The 12,702-nt window shown below is 45.8% G+C and overlaps 1 protein-coding gene and 1 pseudogene across 3 annotated transcripts in view; both read right to left on the bottom strand.

Moving 5' to 3' along the window:
• ADPGK (ADP dependent glucokinase) overlaps nt 1-2,626 on the bottom strand; it is a 35,368-nt gene extending 32,742 nt beyond the window's left edge. The window contains exon 1 of one of the 3 annotated variants that reach the window (XM_002919707.4): nt 2,323-2,626. In XM_002919707.4, the coding sequence (XP_002919753.1) occupies nt 2,323-2,543 (221 nt within the window). In that variant the 5' untranslated portion in view covers nt 2,544-2,626. The remainder of the gene's footprint in view (nt 1-2,322) is intronic. The other 2 variants (XM_011225580.3, XM_034660705.1) reach the window with 2 other exon arrangements.
• Nucleotides 2,627-4,014: 1,388 nt separating this feature from the next.
• On the bottom strand, nt 4,015-4,179 carry LOC117802526 (annotated as a pseudogene).
• Nucleotides 4,180-12,702: the final 8,523 nt, after the last annotated feature.

The raw sequence follows: 12,702 nt of genomic DNA, 5'->3' as shown, positions 1-12,702 counted from the left end.
GCAGAAGTGATGCTGTGTGCTATTAAGATTAGGTCATAAAAGGCATTAAGGCTTCTGCCTGGTCATTAGGACATTCTGTCTTCTTACCCTGCTGCGAGAAAGCTACAGAGCTATAGTGGACAACCACGATCAACCTTTAATATGATCCCAGTCCCAGGCACCATCTGACTGAAACTGCATGAGACGTCACGTTGGAACTGCCTGGCAGAGACTACTCAAGCCTCAGAATCATAAGAGATAATAAAATGACCATGTTTTAAGCTACCAAGTTTTGGGGTGATTTGTGATGTAGCACTAAATGGAACATCACCTTCTCAGATGGAGCTTTTTCCAAAACCTCATCCTGGGAAGAATTAGTAATCCTTTGGGACACAAGGCTACCTTTTTTTTTTTTTTCCAACCACGAGTTCTGCAAAAGCACTTTTCACAATTGTTATCCACAGCACTGTGTGCCCCTGTCCCCCATCAATTCATATGTTGAAGCCCTAACCACAAATATGACTGTTTTTGGACACAGGGACTATTTAAAGAGATAATTAAGGTTAAATGAGTCCATCATCCAAGAGAACTAAGGCCCATATAGTAAGAGGAAGAGACACCAGGAGTGTGCATGCACAGAGAAAAGTCCATATGGGTACGTGGCGAAAAGGTGGCCACCTGCAAGTCAGGATCTTGATCTGAGACTATAAGCCTCTAGAACCATGAGAAAATTCCAGTTGTTTAAGCCACCCAGCCTGTGGTATTCTGTCATATCAGCCTGAACACTAATAATGAATATATCTGTTTTTAACAAATGAGGCCGGGACCTTGCTTCACCCATTTCTGCATCCTCAGAACTTAGCACAGACCTGACACATACCACGTAGTTGCTGATATTTGCTGAATGTGCATAAAGCCAGGGAGGACACTTAAGAAACTGAGAAGGAGGGGCGCCTGGGTGGCTCAGTCCATAAAGCATCTGACTCCCAATTTCAGCTCAGGTCATGATCTCAGGATTGTGAGATCAAGCCCCATATTGGGCTCTGCACTCAGCATGGAGTCTGCTTGAGATTCTCTTTCAGCCTCTGTGCACCCCCCCACCTTGTGTCTGTGCACATTCTCTCAAAATAAACAAAATCTTAAGGAAAAAAAAAAGAAAAGAAGGAAACAAAACTGATAAGGAAGTGGGTGAAAGGGCCTGAACTTGAAAGAAGAGGTAAAAGGAGTTATATCTGAAGAAACGATATGCTGATTAAAAAAAAAGTACTATGGTGTGCTTGGCCAGCTCAGTACATGAAGCATGCCAACTCTTGATCTCAGGGTCAAGTTTGAGCCCCACACTGGGTGTAGAGATTACTTAAAATAAATATTAAACAAAATACTAACATTTGCCTGCTCTTTACAGAAGACACCATGCAAGACTACAAAATTATTTCGTTTAATCTTCAGGGTAACTTTGCTCTACCTTATCCTTACCCCCCTCACAAAAACTAGCAGAGTACTTTGTAGAAGGTCTGCTTTTGTATGGTGCTTCGGACGTGATGGCAAGATATTTAAGTCGAACTGTGAAAGGGTTTAAAGTTAGTGTGAAGGGAACAATGAGGAATACAAAGAAAGGAGGCACTGTGAGTTGGGAGAACTGTAAATATGCAACATCACTGAAATCAGGGGAAGAAGAGTTGCAAAGAAAAGGGCATGTTTAGGGCGTGGAAGACTGCAGGGAATTGACAACGAAGACTAAAAAAAGGGCAGCTGAATTGAAAATTAAGAAGTCACCAGAGAGCTTTGAGAAAGTAGTTTCAGTAGAGTGGTGGTCTGCCAGACTACGGTGTTAAGAAAGGAGAAACAAAGGAGAAAAGTCGGTAGCTAAAGGTAGTGACCACACCACTCACTCAAGAAGTTCAGAAGAGGGTGAGTGTCCTCAAAGTGGTAAGACCAAGTGTCTTTGACAGCAAAAAGGCAGTCGCCAAAAGAGCCGAAACAGGAATGAAGGAGACTGGCACATGAGGGTGTCAGGCTGCGCGGGATTTGCAAAAGGCTATTAGGCTGGTCCCACCGAGGTGAGAGAAGGGCGCAGAGACCCGGCAAGAGGAAAAAGCAGTCTGCTGAGTCCTTGCAGCAGTGACAAACAGGGCTGGTCCCACACATCCGACGCTTCTCGCCAAGGAGGCAGCGTGGACACCAGCGCCGAGAAGCCTCCTGGGCGACGTCTAGGAACCCGTTTCCGAGCGGTTCTACCTCCCAGCTCCCCAGCCGCCCGAACTCCGCCAAGGCGGCCCTCGGAGGCCCGGAGCATCCGCACCTCCTGGAGAGACCCAGAGACGCAGGCCCGCAGGCACTCACCCCACGGCCACGCGGCGCCAACGCCGGGCCGGCCGTACGATGAGCGCGTCCCAGGCGGCCGCCAAGCGGCCCTCAGGGGAGCCGGGTCCCGCGGGCGCCAGCTGCAGCGAGCTCCACAGCGAGCGAAGCGCAGAGCCGGGCAGCTGCGGCTCCAGCAGGAGGACACAGCCCACCGCCAGCGCCAGGAAGCCGGCGTACGCAGAGCCGCGCCAAAGCGCCATGGGGACGGACGCGCCACACCGTCGGCCCGCTCCTTTCCCGGCCCGCGCCTCTTCCGTCTCGGCGTGGGCCGACGTCGACACGCGCCACGTCACGCCTGCGCGCCGCAGCCCCCGAGGGGAGGGCTGGGGGCGGAGCTCTGCGGCGCTGCCTGTGCCAGTGCTGGCGCTGGGGGGCGCGGTTGCACGGCCCTGGAGGAGGTGGGACAAAGGCTAGGAGGCGGAGCCGGGCGCGGGCGCCTTCCCGGGACTCCAGCCGGACCCCTCCACCCGTACGACAGAACAGGCGGATTGTGAAGAAGCGGGCCAGTCTCACACTAATCTTTGAGCCGGTCAATGGCCGCATTTGGGTAGCGCCTACAGTGCTCGGGGTGGGGGGCACCAATCACACTCCCCCTCTTTTAATTCGTCCCTCCGCGAGTGTGTGCATCCTCCACCGCTGGCTTAACTCTAACTCTTTCTCCCCGGGGGAAGTAGCTCAGCTTGCAGCCGCGGAGCAGCGAGCCCCTGGGGGCACGCGAGGCGGAGGGATTCCGCTCGCTCTCGGGTAGCCGAGGCCTTGGGCCGCTCGAGGCCTATGACAAGACGGGAGAGCCCACAGTGATCCTCCTCGTGGGACGACCAGAGTCAAACCTTAAAATAACCCTCTTGGGGGCGCTGTTCCCTTTAACAGTATCAGAAAAACGCGCAAAAGCACACAATCTTGTGTTATGGAGATGATGGACTTGGGTTAAGAAACGCTGGTTTCTCCTCTTTTCCGTTGGTGATAGGGCTTCAGCCTGGGAAGGTTCGGTCTTCCTCGTTGTGACCCTTCTGTGTAGAGCCTGCATTAAGAGCAGTGAAGCTTGTCTTGTTGCCAGCTCCTTCTCAGCAGCCACCATGTACCGCCTGGTCTTCCCCGGCCTGTTCCTATTTTATTTTATTTTATTTTATTTTATTTTATTTTATTTTATTTTATTTTATTATTTTATTTTATTTTATTTTATTTTTTTATATTTTATTTTATATTTTATTTTATTTTATTTTATTTATTATTTTATTTTATTTTTTTATTTTATTTTATTTTATTTTATTTTATATTTTATTTTTTTAGTTCTGCTGCCTCCTGACCTTGGTTTTGTCCCGATTTTCCACTGCCCCTGACCTTTGGACTTGGCAATGAAACTTTATTTCCCTAGCTTTGGTCTTGAGCAATAGCGTTCATCACCCCCCTCCTCCCCTCCAGCCCCAAATCATACACTTCCCCATCCTGGCCATCTACCTTCCGCTAGCTCACCCCACCCAGCCTACCTGATTATAGCCGCCTTTTCAAAGGAGGTGTTCACACAGGAAGAGATTTGGGCTGCCGCGTGAAAGAAAGAAGCGAAGAAACCAATGAGATTTGTGTGGAGCCATGAAACTGTCTTCTCTAGAGTTGCCTTTCCCTTCTCTCTCAGGTAGACATGTCAAATTAGTTCCTAGAGAAACTGCTCTCTCTCATGGCCCCCAGTGGGCATGGTTCGCTACCACCTGGAGAGGACCAAACCAGCACCTACCTCAAAAGCAGGGAATTCACGGATGCCAAAGAACACTTCTCAATTAGCAATAATTGTGCCTTGGATAAACCTCATTGGCCACGATACCACCACTGCGCAAAGCTCAGAGAATACTTCTCTCACTGAGAATTTGGACCAAGAGCCAGGAGTCTGTAGCTAGTTTTGTTTTGTTTTGTTGTTTTTTGTTTTTTTTTCCTGGACCTACAAGGTCATATAGGCTTGATGGGCAGATAGAGTTAGTTAAATATATTTCCAAAGTGAAGTTTTGGAGGAGCTCAGGAAGCTGAACTATGGGAGGTCTATAGAGCAGACAGGCCTAGAGAAATGGGGGAATGCTCCACACCAGAGTGATGGGCCTGGGCCTTCCCTTCTGGCTCCCGAGATAGCAGCTGAACTGCCAGCACTTTCTTTGAACCTACTTCTGCTTCTTTCTAGGCTTGCCAGAACTCCCCTGCCACTCCCTCAGTTTTATTAAGAGATAATTGACATATCAATTGACATATCAGTTATAACACTGTGTAAGTTGAAGGTGTCCAACATAATGATTTGATACATGTATATATTGTACCACGATTACCACAGTAAGTTTAGTTAACATCACTACCTCTCCTAGTGACAAATTTTTTTCTCGTGATAAGAATATTTAGGATCTACTCTCAGCAACTTTAAAATATATGATACTAGAACTTCTGATTTAGCCACAGAGACCAAACAGCAGCAGCTGGAACAAGATGGAAGTTTATGTCTCATGTAAAAGTCCAAATGGGGTGCTGGTACTGTAGCAGCAAGCATAGCCCCATCTGCTCCTTATCGAGGCTGCTCTGGGCCACTTGCTGGTTGGTGGCTCAGTGTAGCCTTGTGTTGTGGGTGGTGGCAGGGCTGGACAAAGGGCCCAGAGTCTGGACCTCAATTCCAACTGAGGGCAGCAGGAGCTGTAGGAAAAATATCAGCTACACTTGCCAGTCGTGGCAGAATCTGGTGTGACTTCTGGTCCCATACACAATCCCAGGGGTCTTAATTACTTCTCAATCCTCATCAGGGACTCAGGGGCAAGCAGTCAGCTCTTTGGGTATTATAGTCCCCCTTGAAATATCTCCTCAATGAAAAATAGTCATTTCAGATTCTGATCATTATCTATTTAGACAGTCTGGAATACTTGCAAGTTAACTGTTTTTCTAGAGGTCAGGTTTCTGGGGGCAATTATACAAAAGAGCCTTGAGTGGGCAGCCGTGGCTCCATTCCCTAGGCTGAACAAAGAGAATAGTTCTGGACAGGCCTCAAGACACCCCTTCCCCCACTCAAATTGCTTCCAGACATGGCCTTTGCTTTTGGTTCTCTCTCCTAGGACCTTGAAATGAGAGAAAAGAGCAATTTGTTTCCAGAAAATTCAGAGGCAAATGGAGGCTCCAGGTGTCCATCCAAGACCCTGACTTGGAAGGCCAAGTTGCAGATCCTGTATTTATATAAGAATTAGCAGAGTCCTATCAGTTCCCAAATTAGCCTGAGGTTTTGGCTTTGACATAAACACAAGTCAACACCCCTTCTGTGATCTGAAGTGTTTTAAGGAGCAAGTTTGTTCCCACACTGGAACAGAAACTAAAGCTGTACCAAATAGTCCTTATGTAAGCCAGGCTAACCCACTTTTCCACAGTTCCAGGCCTCTGGGGTTTCATCCAAGCTGCTCTCCGAAGTCTACACTGTGTCAAGACCTTTGCTGATGCCAGGAACACAGCCCACCAAGGCCAGCACCCAAAGGCCAGAGTCAGTGCACAGCTCAGAAGGTTATAGAAAACTTTAAGGAGGGGCACCTGGGTGGCTCAGTCAGTTAAGCCTCCAACTCTTCAACTCTTGGTTTCTGCTCAGATCATGATCTCAGGATCCTGGGATCAGGTAACGTTCCCCCCGCCCCCGCCCCGTCCCTCAGTGGGGAGTCTGCTTTCTGCCTCTCTCTCCCTCTCCCTCTGCCCCTCCCCAAGCTTGAGCTTGCTCTCTGTCAACTAAATAAATCTTTTTTTTTTTTTTTAAAGAAAACTCTAAGGAGACAAAAGAGAAGGAACAAAGGATCCTAGCATTTGAAAAGAGAAAGTTTTATGTCTGCAGCCACAGCCCTGGGCAATCAAACACCCTCCTCCCTCACTTGCCATCAGGGAGGACACTAGAAGAGCTAGGAGGATGGATTGCTGAACACAGATTGGGGCAGAGGACTTCTTAGTTTGTGAGGATGTAACAGTGTGGTGGCTGTGGATTTCCACTTTGGGATTAACTGTTTTGGACCAGGAGGAAGTGCAGAGCGTGGGAAAGTGGAAGGGGCAGAGCTGTCTGGGATTTCTATGTGGCAGGGGCCTATGAGCTTCATAGGGCAAATGAGCAAGGGGGCAGGGTGAAGCATAGGCCTGTCCCACAGTGCTTTCTTGGATGTCCCACACTCCTGGAACAAAGCTGTCACACTGGCTGCTGCGGGCCTTTCCCACCCAGGGGACCGCCGGCTTGGTGCTTCTCTGCAGGCTGTGTGAGCCAGCTCTGTGGAAGGTCCTGCAGCATGGGACAGCCATCAGATTTGGGTTCTGTCGTATTTACAGTATACATTTGGAAGGCAATGGAAAGTTTGCCTTCTAACCGTATTTCCTTCTTGAATCAAGAACCCTAACAATTCTAGAACCACTTAGCCCAAGAGTTGTTTTCCAAAAGTAAATAAAGGAAAAAATAAAAGGAAGCAATAAACATTCGACTGGTATGGCATGCCTGGGCTGCTCTAGAGTGGCCAGGGACCCAGGCTTGTTCCATCTTTTGCTTGGCCGTCCATAGGGTGACAGCATAGAGGAGAGGGAATGCCAGGATAAAATCGGGGTTCTGGAAGTAAGGAGAGCTGGTGAATAGATGTTGCAAGGCAATCAACACCTTCCACTCCAATGGAAAGAATGTGGGATTGGATGCCTGGTTTTAAATCTCCACTTCTGCCACCCAGTATCTGTGTATCTCAGGCAGTCATTTAACCTTTCTGCCCCTCAATTTCCTTACCTGCAAAGTAATTCCTACTGGACCAATGGTTGTGAAAAGTAGACATATCTTAAAAGAGCCTAGAGCAGTTCTACTACATGACAGAAACACTCGTGCCGTGGCCACGGTGGGTTCCTAAGAACTCTCTTTGATTTTCTTCTCAGCCCTGCTGGTCTGGCATTTTCTCACTATAAAGAGGACAAACATCTTTACATAGATCACTGTGCAGTGACCTTTTCTATTTTCGGCTGTTCTACATCTATATAATATTCCACTGAATAAAAATACTAGAATTTATTTGCTCAGTGTATAGTAAGTAGAACATTTGGAATTTTCCCAGGTTTTTACTATTATGTATAATATTGCTGTTTACAATGCTGATGCACATGTATATACATTTTTTCAGGGTGTAAACCAAGAGTGAAATTCCTGGGTCGTGTGAAATACCTGTCCTCGACTTTACTAGATAATGTCAGACATCCTTCCAGAGTGGTATACCAGTTCACCCGTATGAGACTACCTGTCGCTCCACATATGCACCAGAAGTTCTTAAAGCTTTGTCATTCTGGGGGCACCTGGGTGGCTCGGTCAGTTAAGCATCTGACTCTTGATTGTGACTCAGGTTATGATCTCAGGGTCGTGGAGCCTACTTAAGATTCTCTCTCTCCCTTGCCCCTCCCCCCCTTAAAAAAAGCTTGGCCATTCTGTAGGATGTGTAGTAGTGTCTTATTATGGTCATGACGGAGTTTTTGTTAGTTGCAAATACCTTCTACCCCGTCACTTGTCTTTTTATTCTCCTTGTAATATCTTTAGTGAATAAAGTTCATAATTTTATTTTTTTAAAGAATTTATTTATTTATTTGAGAGAGAGAGAGAGCAAGCATGAGCTGGGGGAGGGGCAGAGGGAGAAGCAGGCTCCTCCCTGAGCAGGGAGTCCAGTGTGGGGCTCGATCCCAGAACCCTGGGATCATGACCTGAGCCAAAGGTAGACACTTCACTGACTGAGCCACCCAGGCGCCCCTAGAGTTCATAATTTTAATGCTATTAATTGTTCCTTTTTATTGCTGCCTTTTCCTTTGTCATCAGTGTTTTTTGTTACTTGTTTTTTTAAAAAAATCTTTCCCTACCCAGGGTCATGAAGATATTCTCCTATATTTCCTTCTCAGAGCTGTATGATTTTGCATTTCATGGTTAGTGGTTTAATCCACCTTGGAACTGATTTTTGTGTGTTATGAGAGGAATCCTTATAGATACCCAATTGACCCAGTGTATTTTACTGGCTATATCTCAATGACCTGCATTCCCACCTCTGTCCTATATCTAGTGTCCATATATGTGTGGATCTGTTTTTGGGCTCTTTATTCTGTTTCACTGGTCTATGTATCCTCATATCAGCACCTCATTATCTTGATATCTGATAATGTAGGTTCTTACATCCTATTTTTCAAGAGCATTTTGGCTAGCCTTGGCCCTTTTTCATTCCCATATACATTTTCAAATCGACATATCAAAAACAAACAAACCAGTTAGGATTTTGATCAGTTTCAGTTTGAGGAGGATTGCCATCTTTACAATAGTGAGTTGTCCAATCTCAGACTATTATAGATCTCTTCATTTATTTAGATCTACCTGAATGTCTCGCAGTAACATATTCAACTTCAGTGTAGAGGCTTCGCATATCTCTAGCATTATTTATTTCTACGCACATAATATTTCTTAATCCCATTATAAAGGGAAAATTGACATATAGTAACCACACAGTATTGGAGTGTATGATTTGATAAGTTTACCATATTTATACATCTTGAAACCATCACTACAATCAAGATAGTTAACATACCAATCATCCCCAAAAGGCTCATGTCGCTTTGTAATCCTTCCTTCCCAAACATCCCCCTCCCTACTCTGTACCCAGGCAATCAGTAATCGGCTCTCTGTCGTTATAGATCAGTTTACACTTCCCAGAATTTTATATAAATAAAATCATACAGTATGTCCTCTTTTTGATCTGGTTTCTTCCACTCAGCATAGCTGTTTTGATACTCACTTAGGCTGTAGTGTGTATCAATAGTTGCTTTAATGAATTTTTTATTTTGAAATAGTTATATATTCACAGGAAGTTGCAAAAATAGTGCAGAGGTTCCCTGTACCCTTTACCCAGTTTCTTCCCCATGATCTTTGCATGCCTGGATGCTTTCCATCACTAATATCTCTGCTCAAATACAGCGTGCTCAGAGAGAGCTTCCCTGACCAAACAATATAATCTCATCAGCCTGTGGGTCTCTACCACCTCTCCCTCTGTTATTTTCTGTCTAGAACTTATTAACTGCGGATTTTTCTCATTTGTTTATTAATTTGTTTGTTTATTGTGATCTCATCCTATTAGAATATGAATCCTGTGAAAACAGAGACCTTGTCTGTCCCAGTCAGTGACTAGAATAGTGCTTGGCATCGATAAATAACTGTTGAATAATAAAATAATACATCTTCCAGCAAGTGCATAATACGGTTATTGTTCTCTCTATTTTACAGATGAGAAACTGGGTTGGGAAAGATAAAGTGACTTGCCCCAAACCACACAGTTTGTGGTAGTGGTGGTGGGGATATTGGGCACTGAGATTTGAATCTCTGATTTATGAACACACTACACCCTCTTTAGAAAATTCTGAGACTGGAAGCAGGGCAGAATGAAGCTGGTTGCATCTATGTCCTTCTATGGCAGTAGCCCTTCTTTATACCTAGACTCAAACCATAGGCTCAGACCCTAGTGCCCAGGCCAGGAACAGCTAACGTCCTAAGTGGTCAGCCCTTGGAGTCACTGGCCTCAGCAGCAGTGGCAGGGCCTGCAAGCCCCACTTGTGGACTTCCCTACCTCCCAGAAAGAGCAGGCAATTAATTTCCTCCATTCCCATTCATCCTTATGGGTTGTTTTTTTAAATGAATTAATCTGGCATTTATTTCCAAATCTTTTTTTAAAGAGGTATTACAGTTCATTACCATTTATTGCAAACAGATTTCTTTAAACAAGTCGTTCCTGATGTTGAAATTATAATGCATGTTTTCTTTTTTAGTTTTTGGCACTATTTACTGTTCAGAACAATAGAGAGCAACTTTTATTTATTTATTTATTTATTGACCTGATAGCTATTAAGAAGTTTTTTTTTTTAAGGATTTTTTATTTTATTATGTTAGTCACCCCGGTTTCCGATGTAAAGTTTGATGATTCATTAGTTGCGTATAACACCCAGTGCACCATGCAATACGTGCCCTCCTTACTACCCATCACCGGTCTATCCCATTCCCCCACCCCCCTCCCCTCCGAGGCCCTCAGTTTGTTTCTCATAGTCCATAGTCTGAGAGCAACTTTTATTTTTTCTTATTTTTTTTTAAAGATTTTATTTATTTATTTGACAGAGATAGAGACAGCCAGCGAGAGAGGGAACACAAGCAGGGGGAGTGGGAGAGGAAGAAACAGGCTCACAGCAGAGGAGCCTGATGTGGGGCTCGATCCCATAACGCCGGGATCACGCCCTGAGCTGAAGGCAGACGCTTAACCGCTGTGCCACCCAGGCACCCCTGAGAGCAACTTTTAAAATAACAAGTGGATAGTACTTCACTGGAAAAATATAATAAGAAATAGATTTTACTTTTATAGCCCAAATCTACATATTTTTAGTTAAGGTTATATTAAAAAGTTAATTTCCAAAAAGATAACAAGCCTACAGGCTCATGATGAAAGTTAGATGGATTTTCTTGAGAAATGAAATTAAAACCAGACAGCACTGCTCACTTTTCAGCAAATTCTGCTTTGCCAAGTTTTGAAAAGGAAAAAGCCTAACGTAGTTTTCAGTGTTGTCTCCTTGCCTGGGAGAATCTGGAGGACTTGCTGCTTTCTGACAGCCTACTTTGTCATCACTGCTCCCAGTCACAGCTGAGTCTGTCAACATGATGGCTTCACAAGCTCGCCACGCACAGCCCAGAGCTCAAACCCAGGTTGGAGTAGGTAAATCCCCTGCCTCTTTGACGGAGCTGTGGATGTCAGACTTTGCTCTATGCGCTCCAGTCAATATGCATGAAGCTAGTACAAGAAAGGAACCACATCACTTACTCACATCTGAGAACTTTCTGAAACAAAAATCTGGCACATCAGTCGGTTACTTTACCCATTACAATTTGAGCAAGTACCCAGTAGCAATTTTTCTTCCAGAACTTCTGATCTGTGGCCAAACGTATGATCCATCAGTTGGGTCATGTTGCAAACCGTGTTATAATCAACACTTTGGAAAATGTATCATCACTGTCACATTCTTCAGAAGCAGCTCTTGGTGACCATGATTCCTGTGGGGTCACGGAAAAGAAATGTCCCAATAAATCCCCTTTCCTACGTTCTTGATCCAACTTTTTAGGCTGCTTTCTCCTTCCTGGGGTGGGTAAGTGAACCCTGGGCCTTTTCTGCTTAAAAAACAAACTGTGAAAACAAGACATGTTCAGTGTGTATGTAACTTCTAGAAAATACTGAAAGATACAAGTACTTTAAAAAGCACCCTTGATTCCACTGATCAATGTTAATTTTTTGTTGTACATCTTCGTAGGCTTTTTAAAAAAAATATTTTATTTATTTATTAGAGAGAGAGAGAGTACAAGCAGAGTAGAAGCATGGGGAACAGCAGAGGGAGAGGGAAAAGCAGGCTCCCAGGGAGCCCTACCAACGAGACATGGGGGTGGGATAGGGGCTTGATCCCAGGACCGTGAGATCATGACCTGAGCCAATGGCAGACTTTGACAGACTGAGCCACCCAGGCACCACTACAGACTTTTTTTTTTTTTAATGTGTACACAGAGATACAGACATCTTCACAGAAATGTTATTTTATTATTATATATGTTGTATGGTAACTTAAAAAACAATATAATGAACGTTTGGATATATCACCAAAAATTTTTATCCAACATGATTTTTCATGACTGCTTAGACTATTATTTACCTAACCTGCAGGTAGAGAGACTGTGACAAATTTTGACTATTACAAACAATGAGGGATGAACAACATTCTTATTGCAAAATCTTTGCCGTTTCTTTACTGTCTCCTTAGGATAGAGTCACACAAGTGGAACGGTTTCGTCCAAGGGCAGACCCCGCGCAGTTGTCAGGTTTCCCTCGAGTAACGCACTCCTGTCCACACCGGAGCCCAGCCAGCCGGCTTAGGAAGGATGTTTTGGCTTCGAGGAATCCGGGAGAGAGGGCGCCTAGGGTGCACACCAAGCCACTGAGTCTGTGGCCCCACCTAGGCCCTCTAGGGCCAAGAAAGGGGTACCCAGGCGCAAAGAGAGGAGCACGGGTGAGGTTGGGCCCACGGAGGGAGTCACCACCTCTTTTCCCTGCGCGGCACAGGATCTGTCTTTGAACCTCGGTTTCCTCATCCGCGTAATGCGGACGGAGTCCCTCGGTGATGGCAGCGCGTGGATGCGGCGCCTTCGGGGGTGCACAAAACACAGCCCCGCCTGGGAGCGCCCGGGCGCCTACAGGGGACCGAGGACCAGAGCCAGGCCTGCGCCGGGAGAACGGCTCCGGGCCCGCAGGGGGCGCCGCGAGCCCACCGCCCAAGCCGCAGCGGCGGGGGGCGGGGCCC

The sequence above is a fragment of the Ailuropoda melanoleuca genome, chromosome 5, assembly GCF_002007445.2.
Source record: "Ailuropoda melanoleuca isolate Jingjing chromosome 5, ASM200744v2, whole genome shotgun sequence".
NCBI classification, from domain to species: Eukaryota; Metazoa; Chordata; class Mammalia; order Carnivora; family Ursidae; genus Ailuropoda; species Ailuropoda melanoleuca.
Note: the sequence above shows the minus strand (reverse complement) of the source record. Positions and strands in the feature narration are given on the sequence as shown.